At 43.3% G+C, this 18,054-nt stretch overlaps 1 protein-coding gene across 13 annotated transcripts in view; it reads right to left on the bottom strand.

Moving 5' to 3' along the window:
• The window catches only part of ADAMTS12 (ADAM metallopeptidase with thrombospondin type 1 motif 12), a 268,928-nt gene that overhangs the window by 121,835 nt on the left and 129,039 nt on the right, over positions 1-18,054 (bottom strand). For all 13 annotated transcript variants that reach the window (XM_039545726.1, XM_039545725.1, XM_039545727.1 and 10 more), the window contains 4 exons: positions 11,395-11,478; positions 9,566-9,690; positions 4,542-4,691; positions 2,495-2,638 (listed from right to left, as the gene is read on the bottom strand). In XM_039545726.1, coding sequence (XP_039401660.1) covers positions 2,495-2,638; positions 4,542-4,691; positions 9,566-9,690; positions 11,395-11,478 — 503 coding nt within the window. The remainder of the gene's footprint in view (positions 1-2,494; positions 2,639-4,541; positions 4,692-9,565; positions 9,691-11,394; positions 11,479-18,054) is intronic.

An 18,054-nucleotide genomic window follows, 5' to 3' on the forward strand; every position in this document is an offset into this window, starting at 1 on the left:
TCCCCATTTCACCTTACAGAGGAATTTAATGGAGGCAGAATGTAGTTTGTTAAATTGGAACTAGATAGGGGGCTTGGCTACACTGGAGAGTTGCAGCGCTGGTGGTGGGTTTACAGCGCTGCAATTCACTCACCGTCCACACTTGCAAGGCACATACAGCACTGTATCTCCCTGGCTACAGTGCTGCATGTACTCCACCTCTGCCTGGGGAATAACGACTGCAGTGCTGGTGCTGCAGCGCTGGAGTGCCAGTGTAAACAGTGATTAATCTTACTACACTGTAACTGACCTCTGGAATTTTCCCATAATGCTTTTAACTAAAGAACTCTCTTTGTTTTGTTATGATGCCTCTCTTTGTTTTGTTGTGAACTCGGGGCTCCTGGAGCTGCTTATCTAAAAAACAAACACAGCTCTTGTTTGCTGTGAATGAGGCAGGCAGGGGGATGAATGTCCACAGCCTAGTGTTTGCTTGAGGAGAGAAACAGCACGGTGGGAGGGGGAGGGGGGAAAGGGAGTACGTCAGAGCAGCTGCTTATCTGGTCTGCAGGCTATTTGCATTTAAGAGTGAATGAGGGGTCGGGGAAGTGGTTGGAATTTGCAAGGCAGGGAGCTGACAGTGTCGGCTCCAAAAATCCACTCTCTCTGTCTCCCCCATGCTCCCTGTCACACTCCACCCCACCCTCCTCTTTTGAAAAGCACGTTGCAGCCACTTGAACGCTGGGATAGCTGCCCATAATGCACCACTCCCAACACCGCTGCAAATGTGGCCACACTGCAGCGCTGGTAACTGTCATTGTGGGCACACTCCAGCGCTTTCCCTACACAGCTGTACGAAGATAGCTGTAACTCCCAGCGCTGCACAGCTGCAAGTGTAGCCAAGCCCTCAGTCATTGGAATGACTTCAATGAGAGCTGCAGCCACTCTCAATAGCACTGAAAGTCAGATCAGAGGCACCTGAAGTTGGGCACCCAACATTTGATATAACAGGTCACTTTTGAAAAATGTGAGAATAAGTGATTTGTCCAAGGTCTCATAGGAAATCTGTGTCAGGCCCTCTGATGCCCTAACATATACCTTAGCCAAAGGCCATCTTTTCTCCCAGTAACCAGTGGTGAGCTTGAGCCGGTTCGCGCGATCCGGTTGTTAAATTTAGCAGCCCTTTTAGAACCGGTTGTTCCAGGACAACCAGTTCTATTAGGGCTTTATTTAACAAAAGCTCCGGCCCAAGCTCACTTCCCCCTCCTCTCCTGCTCCGCCCCCCTTCTCCTCCCCCTCCCCTGCTTCCCGCGAATCAGATGTTCGCGGGAAGCCTGAACAAGCAGCAGGCAGGCAGGTAAGCTGGGGCCCGGGGGGGGAGGGGAGGTGCAGCTGGCTCAGCAGCTCCCGGTCCCAGAGCGCGGCTCCCTCCAGCCTGGTCCCGGCCCCCGCTGAGCACCCCCAGCTTCGGCTCCACAGCTCCAGCCCAGCCCCTGCGGAGCCGGTGCTGGTCCCGGCCCCCGAGGTTGCAGCTCCGGCCCAGCTCGGGACCCGCAGCTCCGGCCCGGCCCAGCCCGGCCGGTCGGGCCCGCGGCTCGAGCCCGGCCCGGTGCCGGCCCGGGGAGTCGGGCCCCGCGGCTCCGGCAGAGCGGCTCGAGCCCGGCCCGGTGCCGGCCCGGGGAGTCGGGCCCTGCGGTTCCGGCCGAGCGGCTCGGCCCCGGTGCCGGCGCCGGCTCGGCGGTGCCGGCCGGGAGTCGGGCCCAGCGGTTCGCCGAGCGGTGCCTGCTCTGGTCCGTCGGGCTCGGGAGTTGGGCCCGCAGCGCCGGTCGTGGTCCTGGCGGAGTGAACCCGGTCCGGCTCCAGGCAGTGTGGTAAGGGGGCAGGGAGGTGGGTTGTCGGGGTGGATAGGGGTCAGGGCAGTCAGAGGGCAGGCAACAGGGGGAATGAATGGGGGCACGGGTCCCGGGGAGCAGTCAGGAAAGAGCAGGGTTGGATGAGGTGGTGGGGGCACTCAGGGGCAGAGAGAAGGGGTGGTTGGATGGGGTAGGGGTCCTGGGGGGCCATCGAGAATGAGAGGAAGGGTTGGGTGGGGCGGCAAGGGGCAGTCAGGGGACAGGGAAGGGGGGGATGGGTCAGGGGTCCCGGGTGGTGTGTTTCAAGGAACATGAGGGGTTGGATGGGGCACAACCGCCCCCGGGCGGGGGGAGGAGGGAACCGGTTGTTAATATTTTGGCAGCTCATCACTGCCAGTAACCATATGATAGCTGTAGGTTACACCAAGTTTTGAACTCAGATTGTTGAAATCTAAGTCCAATTTTGAACATTGCATAATGTACCAATTCTTCCACTATCTACTGTATCGTACTTGGTCAGATTTGGGTGTGCCATGACATGGGAACCAACAACATACCTCAAGGATCCTCAAAGGAAAAAAATAATTAAGAATTTCTCCTCAACTCTGTCTCATCTCACATAACATTCCATTATTCCAAGAGGATATATTATTCTAATCACTCACTCTAGGAAACGTGTGATGTATTCCCTGCTGCACGGGGACCAGGTGAGTGGAGAAGGATCATACCGTAGCTGCCGGGACATAATGTATGGATGTCTTCCAATGGGTTCACAGTCATTCTCTTTTCCATCATGCTGGATACCAAAACTAAAAGAAGTATTACCAAGCACAGGAAATAGTCATTATAGCTGATAGTTACATAGCAACTTTCTTCCAAAGATCCCAAAGTGATCAGGAAAACATATAGGTATCGCTTCATCCATGAGCTAAAAGTACAACAGAAGTCAAGACTCTCATTGACTTCAGTGGGCATTAGACCAGGCACACAATGCACAGCAATGCCCCCCGGGCAGAAAGCAAAGAGTAAACTTCCCTAATTGAAACTCTGGGAGAATTTTAAGGAGTCAAAACATAATTATGCAATCTGCCTTTTGTCAGGCTCCATAGTTTACACCCAATGCGTAATTTTTAATGAAAGAGGTGTCAAGGATCAAGCAATTAGGTGCTGGGAGTCAAGCAATATTTTTACTTTTATAATTGATGTGGTAAGCCCAGAGGTGCCGAGGTTATGAACTGCCAAGCCTAGAGATGTCAGGGCTCAGCCCTGGCAAAAACTAAGCGCTGTTTACACCCTGACTCTTGTAAAAGGTTCCAGGGCAGTTTTAATAATCATAGGTACTCATGCCTCATTCACAGAGCAGCGCCCTTTAGTACCCTGCAGTGAAGTTAATTTGGTAATGATTCAGAGGGAAGAGTGCCATCTGGAGAACGCTCATACCACTTTCTGCAGCACCTTGTTTTTCAGGTCAAAACCCAGCTTAGACTATGAAATTGGTTGAGATCACAGTACTGAGCAGCATGGCTACAAATTTGGGGTTTGCAGTGAGGGACTTTCAAAGGACAGGACTGCACGCGTTGGAAGTCTGGGTCAATACTGAAAACAAATCTCACAAAAATTGCAGGCCAAATTTTGCTCTTGATTAGTGTGCTATAAATCAAAATAACTCCATTCACTTCAGCATAGTTATATCTGATCAGATCAGAATTTGGCCCATTAATCTTCTCTTAATAATTTCTCTTGTTACAATACTCTTTTTCTTCCTACCTTCCTTTCTTTCTTCCTTCCTTTCTAAAATAATTTCAAGGATGTCACTTGTTATTGATTTAGATAGAGGCATTGCTTCCCACATTGTCATATATTCATGAATGGATTGGTGAATTAGCCTCTAATCTCCGCATCTCTCTCCCCAGTTAATAATACTGTGCATTGTAACAGACCTTCCTCACAGCAGGTCCTCCCCCAGCCGTTCATAACTCAGTCTTGTCTAACCTCTGCAAAGCTTTTGTCAATCCTTGTAAAAGATTTACTACTCAATAACTTTTAACAATAATAACCAAACACCCTCCTGAAAGACCAACATGAAAAAACTGTCGCTGTAGCTCAGTACAGCACCACACATGGCAACCGTCCACGGAATCAAAAAACCCCAATTACTTTAGACATGTTTATTTTTTGAAAACATCACTGTTAAATCATTCCAGTCTTTCAAAAGCTTGGGTGGCTCTTTCCCTCTTCCACAACTTTGTTTTTTTCTTACTTATTTTTAGATTTATACAAGGTGGTCCTCCTCACCCCATCTCTGGGGGTGTATGCAAAAATGAAGGTCGAAATGAAATCACTTAGGCAAAGCGGAAAATCTCTGCCTAAAATAACATGCATTGGGTAACAAAAGTGACTCTGACTGTCAGGAAGAGAGCTAGAGCTGGCAGCAGGTTTCCGTCTTGAATGATTTTTCAACAGAAAATGCAGTTTCTGCAAAACTGAAATTTTCCTCATAATAATTTTGATTTGCCAATTTTGTTTCAATATCCCATTGTTATAACCAAAAAGAAAAAAAAAAGAATCAAAGCACTATGGCCTGTGCTATACCAAATGATCACAATGGTCCCTTTTGGCCCTGGGATCTATGAGGGAAATACAATTATAAGATAAACATATAAAACACTGAATAAGACCTAGCTAGACTCTGCATTTTACATCCAACTATACCTGTGTCCAAGCTCATGTGCAACAGTGAATGCCAAAGGCAGCCCAGAATCTTCATTAATATTACAGCTCCGGTGAGGTTGGCACATACCAGACAGATGAGACAAACCTAAGGTTTCACAAGGACGATTCATGCCAGCACAGATATCCTTTCTGTAAACACAGTGAAGACTTAATGTTAACAGAGTTTAAAACTGCATGTAATGCTGCTCACAATAGACAGTAAACCTCCATATCATCATATATTTGTTGTCCATTTGAATGTTAAGCAAAAGACGGTATACCTAACATTTATACCACTATGTAGGACATATTATTTATTAATAAATATTTATGTTGTGGTCGTGCCCAAATATCCCAGTCAGGATTGGGGCCCACTTGTGGCAGGCACTGTACCAATAAAGAAAAGAGACATCCCTGCTCTGAAGGCCTCACAATCTCAGGACACTGACAAAAGGCAAGGGATGGGGATACAACGGACATGCAAATGAATATGGTAAAAAATCGGAATTGCTTAATTAGTTACCTGGATTGCGGTTGTTTGGTTGCATTTTAATTGGGGATACAACTAGGGGAGGAAGAGAGTAGGAAAAGGAAAGAAGGGGAATAAAAATAGCTGCAGTTTGTCATATGTGTAGTTATGCTCATCAGGCTGGGATTTGTAGGGCTCATTGCAGAGACGATTCTTAAGGAGGGATCTGAAGGAGAATAAAGTAGTGGTTGTTCAGATTTTATCACAGTTTTTCCAAGGCAGGCAGCATCAGCCACAGCACGGTAGTGTTTGAGAGGCTGACTGGTGGTAGCCAAGGCAGGGAATGCAGGCAGAGTGAAAGTGAGGGTTGACGTCATTTTAAGCTGCTAGATCAGCTTGGCAGCAGGAAGCTAAATTATAAAGGGACTTGAATGTAAAGACTTGATTGATTGGAAATTACACCATTTTTTCCAGGCAAGCAGTGTGCAAATCCTTGCTCTTGGCTCCAAAAATTCAGCTATTGCGAAGCAGAGTTTTCCATTTGATGCCGAGGAAAAGACCGAATGTGCACACCTGAGATTCAGAACAGTGAAGGTAAATGTTCCTGCCCTGCTCATTTTCCACATCCTTGAGATCTTCTGCACCAATCGCTTTGGATAGAGTTCCTCCCGACTAACAGATGAAGACTGCATAACTAAGTCCTTTGATGATATTATCTCCCTCCCTTTATGGGTATGTCTACACCGGAGCTGGAAGGTGCAAATGATAGGAGTGGGTAGCCACTCTGAGTAGAATTCCCTCTGAGAGTATGTACTTGGGCAGCTAGCCCCTCCCACCTCTCATACCAACACGGCTAAACTTCTGTTTTTAGCGCACACAGTCTGATTAAGCTAGCATGAGTATATCTACTCCAACTGGAAATTATACCTTCCTGCCCCAGTTTAGGCACATCCTAAATGGAAGTGAGAATGGGGTGAACATTATGAAGGGAGTATTATCCCAGTCTCCTCTTAGACAAGGACAATACTTTATTTTTTGCAATACATGGTTAAAAATCCCTACCTTTTGGAAATGCAGGAGAGCACGACAACTGAATAATAAAGGTGCTGGGAATACTCTACAGAATACTGTCTCTTGTAGCATCCAGGATCCACTTGTCTGTTTACTCTAGGCCCATGCAATGAAGAAATCTTTAAATCTTCTGCCTATGATGGCATTCTGTGCATGGATCTGTGGATCTTCATGGTGATTATTTGACGTTTGAGAGGTTCATCCCTGGCAAAGCATCACAGGAAGAGTCATCTTCTTCTAACACTGAACAGGGATTTTTATTAGAATAAGGTGAAGAGTGTGATCCCTAAACCACTCCACTGTAGGCTTTCTGCTTAGAATTTTCCCCACGTCTCTTATTGCCTGGATTCCTGTTATAGTTTTTGGAAAAAAAGTGTTCACAAAAACTAATTAATCTGCACAAGACAATTGCACCAGGAGCACAGCACAGGATCCACAGGTGGTCGGCAATTGATGTGGTGTTACAGAGGCAGCAGCAAGCCACAGCAGGTGGCTGAACTCCTTGTAGGTGTCTAAAATCTGCTCCATTTTTTCCTTTGTTCAGGCCCTGTTCTCAGCCAGCAGGGGAGAACTGATGCTCCCTGGCTAAAAATAAACAACTGAGCTCTGTAAACCAGTAAACTCCTTAGCCAAAGCACTTAGGTATTCTGTCTTCTCTCTCTGATCTCTTGTACTAGTCCAGATAGATGAACAGAAAGGTTACTCCTCCTGTGCAGTAACTGTAGTTCCTTGAGATGTGGGTGCTGTACTACCCGCCCTCCTTCCCTTCTGCTTTGGAATTTCCTTCTGAAACTTGCAAATGGGGAGGGAACTGAGGGAGGATGGCCCATGAAGCCTGATATAGCCTTGGTGCGGGGTACGAGAGTATCAGCAGCACATGCACAGGCCGAACGGACATTGCTATTGAAAATCTCTGATCAAAGGCATGCGGAGCACATGTGCACCTGACGTGGAGCACCAATAGGGATGTGACTCAAAGAAGAATATGCAACCTACAATGGAGAGAATCAGCAAGTAATCACCTCTCAACCTGTGCAGTGTCCATGTGTGGCATCCTCTGGGACAGGGCAGTTTTCATTCCCTAGGTTCCGTCAGGGTGTGTGTGTAAGTTAGGATATTATATAAAGCCAGGTCATTTTGGCAGATTTACCATTAACCGTTTTGGAGACATCTTCTTTTGTTCTAGTTTTTTGTATGTATTGATTCAGTTCCTTCCTTATTCTGTGTGTCAGTTAGGAACTGTTACTTTGGGTATGTCTACACAGCAAAAAAAACCAAAACAAAACAATCAGACCAAAAAAACCAGTGGCCGTAAGTCTCAGAGTCCAGGTCAACTAACTCGGCCTTGCGCTGCAGGGCTAAAAATAGCAGCCTTGCCATTTGCTCAGGCTGAAGCTTGGGGTCTGAGACCCTCCCCCCTCCCCCGGGGTTCACAGCCCAGGCTCCAGCTTGAGCCTGAATGTCAACACTGCTATTTTTTGCCTCGCAACATGAGTCCCACGAGCCTGTATAGATGTACCCTTTTTTTTTTGGTGGACTGATTAAGCGAAGGACGATTGTTTTTGCTCCTATCCTTTCATTTTGGTTGGTGGTCAGTGCAAGCTGACTGGAGCTTTAGTTTTCCTTTTGAAAGTTTCACATTGGTTTTATTGTGTGGTGCTTAGGGGCCAAATCAAATAAAATATATTAAGTAAATGAAGCAAGTTATGTGTTAGTAACGCGCACACACACACACTATAAAAACCTGCAAACGGCATCACAGATTGCTGAAAAAGAGCGTACTGTAACTTTGTAACAAACAGCAATGTGCAGCATCAAAAACATTTGGTTTTGAGTTTGTTTTTGGATGTATTGGAGGAAGGCTGGCAAAAAAAAAGAAGTTGTTTTTCAATAGACAAGGATACTTTCTTTCGTACAACTGGGAAACTAAGGCCCCAATCCTGCAAACACACCTGCACACATTTACCTTTAGATGGCAAGCAGTTCCACTGAGTTTGCAGGATCAGGCCCTATGTGCTTTGAGAGGACGGACTGTCTTGTTTATAAGGCACTAGAACGGGACTCAAGAAACCTGGGTTCAGTTCCCTGCTCTGCCACAGACTTCCTGTGTGATCTTGGGCAAGTCCTTTACTCTCTCAGTGCCTCTGTTTCCCATCTGTGAAGGGTGAGTGGGGGGATACTTTTTTTCCCTCCTATCCTTTGTCTCCCTCGTTTCTTTAAACTGTGACATCTTAGGGCAGGGACTGTTCTTCACTATTTGTGCAGTGTCTAGCACAATGGGGCCCAGATCTTGGGCTATAGGTGCTACTGTAATACAAATAATTCATAATGATAATATATCAAATTTACTAAAAATATTCATGGAAAGCAAATTTCAAAGCCACATGCACAAATATATGTATTAACTGAATTTTTAAACCACATGTGAGAATTTATGCCATAAGCATTTGTGTGCTTATCCAACTGAAACAATACCACAGGCCTTATCTGACCAATTGCAACTAAGTAATACAGCTCAAATGGTGAATACCCTTAGGTAACCAAATGAGAAATATGTTTTTATCTTTATAAACTGTGAAAACAAATTGTTGAATACTTTTGAACGAGAAATATATTTGAGGCAATCATGATCTTCTGATGGATATTCAGCAATACAGAGAAAGAGACTAAATCTGTCAGAAACAATAACTATTCTGTGAATTATCTGCACAGCTATAATGGTCCATTGGAAATGTCTGCTTACTCTTCTTGCTATACATAGTGTCTGAGACCCACCACCATGGAATATGAATGAAAAGATATTATCAAGACATTTTTGCATGTTTACAACCATTTAGCTAGAAGTCTGAACGTGAACTGTATTACTTTAACAACAAGATATTCTGCTATTGTGAACTGTAGTTATTTGTTATTGTAGGGTTTTGTAATTAGGAAGCTGCTGATCTACAAGCTGGGCTTTTGGCCCTAATATTTTTTCCTTGAGAAAATAATTGATTGAAGCCATAAACAAGAGATGGGCCCAAACTGAATACTAACCTCATCCTTCCCAACCACTGAAGTTTGAGGATGTTTACATTTGGATCTAATTACAGATCTGAATTTCCTGACTATGACCCATGTTTAATAAAACACCTACAGATACAAATAAAACATAATATAGGCTTTGCAAACAGATGTAAGCAACCCTCTACAAGGTACAGTGGGTCAGTTTTAGCACCTTCCAACTTAACAGTGTGCTTTTATATAACAGCTCAAAATTCAACCTGTACTAGCATCTGACATACTCAAATAAAGTTATTTTTGTACTAAAACTGTCCTTCAGAAATTACATGTATTCATCAGGAACAACAGTATATGGGGAAGTGTCTGTGTTGGGGTATGTGTGTGTGACTAAAGGAGGCTATTCGCCTATAAACATGTTCCCAGTGAAAGAAATATGAATAAAATAATATTTGGCAGCTCCTCTCCAGGGTTGTGACCATACCTAGTTAGAAGTACAGCTACATCATGATGTATTGGGTTGACATCATTTTTGGGATTGATGCTTTTCTGCCATTTGCAGAAGCTGGCTAATGTCTTGTCTGCATGATGAATTATTTTCAAGCCTCGCTAAAGAAAAAAAGAAGAAAATATTATTATAAAGACTGCATTATATTGCCAGAGCACAGCAGCAACATTAATTATCAGGCTCACTAAAGTCATTGACTGGTTATGCTTTTGCCCAAAGCTAGAAACATCATTAGGAGCAATGACAGTTATTGGTGTAATATCCCAAGTATTAAGTTAAAACTTTGTCATTTTGCAGCTAGTGTAACTAGAGAAAAAGTATATCAAAGGAGGAAATTAGCATTTTGGGGAAGAAGCCTTCATAAAATGAAACTAACAACTGCATTTTTTAAACAACGATATTTTATTTTCCTCTTGAAAGCTAGTATTCTTCCTGACACAAAGAAGATAAAGATTAATTCGCAAGTAACTCAGAGAAAGCTACCTTCCGTCATGTTTATCACCTTTAATGCAACATGAACAATCTCATGATGAGGTAACATTTTATGCTTTCATGGGTACATTTCCTTCACGCAATTTTTTTAAAAGCTGAAAAAGATGTACAACAGTCGCCTTATGATGAGAGAGAACAAACACAAGTTGAAGGAAAAACATATTTTGCACTGCAAAATAAGCGCTACTAAAAACGTATTTCCCCCTTCCATGGTTTTGCTACTTACTCTGCCTCACTCCTAGTATATTATTATTTACGGTAAAGTTTTCCAAACTACTGAAGTGCCATAAGCACCTATGTCCCTTTTTCAAAGGTGCATTAGGCACTTAGGGGCCCAAGTCTCATTGAAAGTACTTAAACTCCTAAGTGTTTAAGTCAGTTTTGAAAATGGGCTTTAGGTGCTTTTGAAAATTTTATCCTTGATAACCTTACCCATCGGGTTAGCGGGATACATTAGGCTCCTATTTTACAAACTATTTTTACTTGTGCAGGCACTAGCTCTCATGTGGAGACCAATTGACTTCAACAGCCTAGGCGTCCACCTGGTTTAGGATTAGGACCTTTGATCATAAGTCCCTTTGGACAGAGACCTTATTTTAAGGCTATATCCACAGAAAGCCTTGCACAATTATGGTGCTATGAAAATAACCATTAAAATTATAATAATCAGCATTCATTTAGGGGGCGGTTACAGCATTTATGAGACATGGAACATGCAATCACCTACGTGTGGTAGTTCACTACAATAAGCATTTTATCAGTCACTGTTTCTCTGAGTTTTGAAAAGGAGCTTATAGGGAAAATAACCTGTCTTGCAGGCGTACAATAGTAGATCTGCTTCTTCAGAGAGCTCCACAGACAGCTGCACTGTGCTTTATGAACATGCTATGTGATTAGACTGTGGATGGTTCATTTGAGCATCCTGTACGTTTGAATCTCTGCTCTGCAGCAAGCCTCCTCGGTCTTTGAAAGTCCTCTTCTGGCGCTGAAGAGTTTTCCCCTCACACACAATTACCCTAATATTTGAACATTTTAACTGAATTTCCTTTTGGGAGTTTATGCACAAACACCTGCAGTTATGAGCTAAACAATGTGCCATTTAGAGCAGCAGTTAGCTTTAAAACAGCTGTGCCAGAGTCAATAGATTAACAGAGGAATTAACAAAACGTTTTAAACAAGCAACCCTTTTTCCACACACAGTGGATGCACTCATTACTCTCTTTAGTGTTAATCTAAATACCCTATCAAAATCTCTTCAGTGCACTGCGTGCCCAACTTTCTTCATTGTAATCTTGGGGGGAACAAAATCTCACCTCTTCCTCTTCAAGGAGAATAAGGCGGACGAGCACAATGTGGATTGCATTGCCAATGCTTGGATCATGGAACAATCCTGTGACCTGTGTCAGAGCAAGGAGGTATGAAATTAATTGATTCCTCTACAGCAAGACAGAACTTTAGAGAGGAGATATACAAGTTATTTCAAGCAGAGTGCCCTCTTTGGTTTTTTTCTCCTACATGTTATTGACCGAAGGTTCACTTCGCATTCTGAAATGTAATAACCGTGATGAACTACTGCAGAGGGCTGCCCAGTCAAATTAATAAAAATTCAGCAATTAATAGACATTATTAAGATGTTATGCAGCAAAATTTACAATCCATTAAAAATTATTTTAAGTTCATTTTTCTCATTTAGAGTCCCATCCACTATTGTGCTCCCTGTGTAGTCATTTACATCAGTGCAAGATAGGTGTAAAACACTGCCAGTGCACAATGGTAGCATTTTACATCACTTTGTACTGGTGTGAATGACTACCAAAGGTTCAGGGCAACAGCAAATGAGGCATTTATTGTTGGGTTCTGTAGAAAGGACTTGGCTGGCCAAAGGAAAAAGAGGAAGTCAATACTAGGCAAATAGAAGGGAGTTGAAAAATATATACAGTGGTATCATCAGCATAAAAGCGGAAGCTAAGGGTTTGTCTTCACTGCTGGCTAAATCGGCGCTGCTGCGATCAATGCAGTGGGGATTGATTTAATGGGCCTAGTGAAGACAGGATAAGTTGAAGGCAGAGCGCTCTCCTATCCACTTTAGTACTCCACCTTCCCAAGAGGCGGGAGAGCAGTGTAGACACTGCTGTAAATCGATCTAAGCTGCTTTGACTTAAGTTACATAATTTACGTAACTTAAAAAGCATAATTTGGATCGCCTTACCTCATTAGTGTAGAGCAGACCTGAGACTAAAGATAAAATGACACCTGGAGCAGTTAGACTAAAAAATAGCAAAGGGTCCAGCACTGAACTCCGAGTCCTCATGCCCCAAATGATGGTGTCAGTGTGTGTGCAATTAGACAGGCTACTTCTCAAGAGCATTACTAGTAAAAGGAAGAAATGGGGGTGGGGAGTGTAGCAGGAACAAAGCTGACACTTAAGCCTTGTCTATACCTAAAATTTAGGTTGGCCTCGCTATGTCACTCAGGGCACCACAGTTAGATTGACCTAAGCCCAGCATAGTTGTGACTACATCAAAGGCGGAATTCTTCCGTCAACCTAGCTACCGCTGGTTGGGGAGACGGATTATCTACATAGATAGGAAAACCCTTCCATCAGTCTAGGAGGTGTACACACTATGACGCTACAGCAGGACAGCTGCAGTGCTGTAGTATATGCCCTTAGTTACAATAATCTGCCAGAGGAAGTCATTTTCCCCCTCAGCTGGGAAGGGTTGCATCTGCTGTTTGAAATGAGCTTCATTTTTAGTACAAAAATTGATTAGTTACATTGTGCTCTGTAAACAGTTACTCCAAGACAATACAGTATTGATGGCTACAATGAAAGACAATTTCAAGACTTCTTTGTGAAACCATTGCAGATGTGTCCCATTAGTTCAGATAATTTAAACAAAAACCTAGGAGACATCTGAATTGCATTAGCTGAATACTGTAGGATGGAAAAAAAAATATTGTGTTGGCTCTTAATTCTTCAGAAATCTCTCAACTGAAAGATAATTGTTTAAGTATTTTGCACTCATTAGCAGCTGCCAAAAAAGGCTGTTCCTAGTGGGAACTGGTTAGTCTAACAAAATCTCAGTCATACAAAGGAATATTGAAATATTATGTACTTATGGTTTTTTTCAGTGCAGGTCAGATTTTTTTCTGGGGCTATTAATATAGTTCAGTACATAAATATTTGTGAAACAAAAGATTTTACATAAGAACATAAGAATGGCCATACTGGGACAGACCAAAGGTCCATCTTGCCCAGTACCCTGTCGTCTGACAGTGGCCAATGCCAGGTTCCCCAGAGGGAATGAATAGAACAGGTAATCATCAAGTGATCCATCCCTTGTCACCCATTCCCAGCTTCTGGCAAACAGCGGCTAAGGACATATCTCTGTCCATCCTGGCTAATAGCCATTGATGGACCTTTCTTTTTTTAGCCCTGTTATAGTCTTGGCCTTCACAGCATCCTCTGGCAAGGAGTTCCACAGGTTGACTATGCACTGTGTGAAAAAATACTTCCTTTTGTTTGTTTTAAACCTGCTGCCTATTAATTTAATTTGGTGATCCCTAGTTATATTATGAGAAGGAATAAATAACACTTCCTTATTTACTTTCTCCATACGAGTCATGATTTTATAGACCTCTATCATATCCCCCTTAGTCATCTCTTTTCCAATCTGAAAAGTCCCAGTCTTATTAATCTCTCCTCATATGGCAGCTGTACCATACCCCTAATATTTTTGTTGCCCTTTTTTGAATCTTTTCCAATTCCAATACATCTTTTTTGCACGCAGTATTCAAGATGTCTTATTGTTTATCCCTTTCTTAATGATTCCCAACATTCTGTTTGCTTTTTTGACTACCGCTGCACATTGGGTGGATGTTTTCAGAGAACTATCTACAATGACTTCAAGATCTCTTTCTTGAGTGGTAACAGACAAATTAGACACCATCATTTTATATGTATAGTTGGGATTATGTTTTCCAATGTGTATTACTTTGCATTTATCAACATTGAATTTCATCTGCCATTTTGTTGTCCAGTCACACAGCTTTGAGAGATCCTTTTGTAGCTCTTTGCAGTCTGTCTGGGACTTAACTATCTTCAGCAATTTTGTAACATCTGCAAATTTTGCCACCTCACTGTTTATCCCTTTTCCCAGATCATTTATGAATATATTGAATAGGACTGGGCCCAGTACAGAACCCTGGGAGACACCATTATTTACCTCTCGCCATTCTGAAAACTGAACATTTATTCCTACCCTTTGTTTCCTATTTTTTAGCCAGTTACCAATCCTCTTATCCCACGACAGCTTACTTTGCTTAAGAACCTTTGGTGAGGGACCTTGTCAAAGGCTTTCTGAAAATCTAAGCACCCTATATCCCCTGGATCCCTTTTGTCCACATGTTGACCTCCTCAAAGGATTCTAGTAGATTGGTGAGGCATGATTTCCCTTTACAAAAACCTTGTTGATTCTTCCTCAACAAATTATGTTCATCTATGTATCTGACAATTTTGTTCTTTACTATACTGTAGTTTCAACCAGTTTGCCTGGTACTGAAGTCAGGCTTACCGGCCTGTAATTGCCAGGATCACCTCTGAAGCCCTTTTTAAAAATTTGTGTCAGATTAGCTATCCTCCAGTTATTTGGTACAGAAGCTGATGTAAATGATAGGTTACAGACTACAGCTAGCTCTGCAATTTCACATTTAAGTTCCTTCAGAACACTTGGGTGAATACCATTTGGTCCTGGTGACTTATTACTGTTTAATTTATCAATTTGTTCCAAAACCTCCTCTAATGACATCTCAATCTGGGACAGTTCCTCAAATTTGTCACCTAAAAAGAATGGCTCAGTTTGGGAATCTCCCTCACATCCTCAGCCATAAAGACCGATGCAAAGAATTCATTTAGTTTCTCCGCAATGGCCTTTTTTGGCCTTCTAATTATATTTTTACACTTCATTTGCCAGAGTTTATGATCCTTTCTATTTTCCTCACTAGGATTTAACTTCCACTTTTTAAAGGATGCCTTTTTGCCTCTCACTGCTTCTTTTACTTTGTTGTTTAGCCACAGTGGCACTTTTTTTGGTTCTCTTACTATGTCCTACGTGCTGACTCCATGGGTGCTCCAGGGCTGAGCTCCACAGCAAAAAAATTGTGGGTGCTGAGCACCCACTGGCAGTCCCTCTACCAGAACTTCCCCCTCCCCACAGCCCCTCCTGCCCACCAGAGGGCCCCACCGATCAGCACTTCTCCCTCCCTCCCAGTGCCTAAAGCCTGCCGTGGATCATCTGTTTCGCAGCGTCAGGACAGGAGGCGCGGGGGGGCGGGGGAGGGGAGGGAACGAGAGCACAGTGTGCTCGGGGGAGAAATTGGATGGGAAAGGGGTGGGAAGAGGCAGGGCGGGGAGGAGGTGAGAAGAAGCAGGGCAGGAGTTGGGCCTTGGGGAAAAGAGGTGGAATGGGGGTGGGGGCGGGGCCTGGGCGGGGCCTGGGCAGAGCGGGGAGAGCACCCCCCGCAGATTAGAAACTCACGCCTACGTACTATGTTTTTTTAATTTAGGGTATACATTTAAGATGAGCCTCTATTATGGTGTCTTTAAAAAGTTTCCATGCAGCTTGCAGGGATTTCATTTTTGGCACTGTACCTTTTAATTTCTGTTTAACTAACCTCCTCATTTTTGTGTAGTTCCTCTTTCTGAAATTAAATGCTACAGTGTTGGGCTGCTGTGGTGTTTTCCCTGCCACAGGGATGTTAAATTTAATTATATTGTGGTCACTATTACCAAATAGTCGGCTATATTCACCTCTTGGACCAGATCCTGTGCTCCGCTTAGGACTAAATCAAGAATTGCCTCTCCTCTTGTGGATTCCAGGAACAGCTGCTCCAAGAAGCAGTCATTTAAGGTGTCAAGCAACTTTATCTCTGCATCCTGTCCTGAGGTGACATGTACCCAGTCAATATGGGGATAGTTGAAATCCCCCATTATTATTATTGAGTTTTTTACTTTAATCGCCTCTATAATCTCCCTGAGCATTTCACAGTCACTATCACCATCCTGGTCAGGTCGTCAGTCATATATCCCTAATGCTATATTGTTACTATTAGAGCATGGAATTACTATCCATAGAGATTCTATGGTACAGTTTGGTTCATTTAAGATTTTTATTTCATTTGATTCTATGCTTTCTTTCACATGTAATGCCACTCCCCCATCAGCAAAACTTGTTCTGTCCTTTCGATTTTGAAGGGGAGAAGGGGACGAAGGCAAGATTTGATCATTTATTTAAAGTATTATTGTAATTAGAAATCAAAACCTCAGCTCTATCACCCCAGCTTTAAGGGAATCCAGAATCAAACCACAGATCCAGATTTTGCAACTGGCTGCTTTTGCTACAATGGACCAAATCAAAATGTTGGATCCAAATAACTGTGAAATCTGGATTTGATCTGACTTATGAGGCCCAGTCCAGCTTTACCTTCCTCCCAAACTCCATTTTTTAAATAATTCTTAAGGTTCTCATTGACTCTGATGAGAGCGGGACATGAACATTTGATGACAGAATCTGACACTGGGAAGCATGCTCATTAAGAACTGAAATTAAAATAGAGGTTTCAGACATAGGCCTGGTCTATGATAGAAAATTAGATCAGTTTAATTACATCTGTTGGGAATGTGAAAAATCCACACCCCGGACCCGCATTATTAAGCCAACCTAAATCTTCATGTAGACAGCGCTAGGCTGACAGAAGTATTCTTCTGGTCACCTATCTATCACTTCTTGTGGAGGTGGATTACCTTCGCCAATGGGAGAACCCTTCCCATTGGTGTAGGCAGTGTCTACACTGAATGCTACAATGGAATAGCTGTGCTGCTGAAGCATTTTAAATGTAGACAAGCCCTAAGAGACACCTTGTATGTTGCTTACAAGGAACAGAAGCATAGGTCTTTTCTCATGTCTCATCCCTAACTATGGGCTACACCAGTTTTTATATATTGGCTGCCCCACTACGCATGAATGATGTGACGGCTTTGGAGCTGTTCTATATTAATTCAGGAACAATAAATATTCTGTTGGTCTGACTCAGTGGTCCCCAACCTTTTTTGTCTGGTGGGCGCCGGATGACGAGCCACTGAGGACAGTGGCCGGCGGACGAGCATCCGCCAAAATGCCGCCGAGAAGCAGCAGCATAAGAACATAAGAAAGGCCGTACCGGGTCAGACCAAAGGTCCATCTAGCCCAGTATCTGTCTACCGACAGTGGCCAATGCCAGGTGCCCCAGAGAGAGTGAACCTAACAGGCAATGATCAAGTGATCTCTCTCCTGCCATCCATCTCCATCCTCTGACGAACAGAAGCTGGGGACACCATTCTTACCCATCCTGGCTAATAGCCATTTATGGACTTAGCCACCATGAATTTATCCAGTCCCCTTTTAAACATTGTTATAGTCCTAGCCTTCACAACCTCCTCAGGTAAGGAGTTCCACAAGTTGACTGTGCGCTGCGTGAAGAAGAACTTCCTTTTATTTGTTTTAAACCTGCTGCCTATTAATTTCATTTGGTGACCCCTAGTTCTTGTATTATGGGAATAAGTAAATAACTTTTCCTTATCCACTTTCTCAACATCACTCATGATTTTATAGACCTCTATCATATCCCCCCTTAGTCTTCTCTTTTCCAAGCTGAAGAGTCCTAGCCTCTTTAATCTTTCCTCATATGGGACCCTCTCCAAACCCCTAATCATTTTAATTGCCCTTTTCTGAACCTTTTCTAGTGCTAGAATATCTTTTTTGAGGTGAGGAGACCACATCTGTATGCAATATTCGAGATGTGGGCGTACCATGGATTTATATAAGGGCAATAATATATTCTCAGTCCTATTCTCTATCCCCTTTTTAATGATTCCTAACATCCTGTTTGCTTTTTTGACCGCCTCTGCACACTGTGTGGACATCTTCAGAGAACTA

The sequence above is a fragment of the Mauremys reevesii genome, linkage group 6 (assembly GCF_016161935.1).
Source record: "Mauremys reevesii isolate NIE-2019 linkage group 6, ASM1616193v1, whole genome shotgun sequence".
In the NCBI taxonomy this organism is placed as follows: domain Eukaryota; kingdom Metazoa; phylum Chordata; order Testudines; family Geoemydidae; genus Mauremys; species Mauremys reevesii.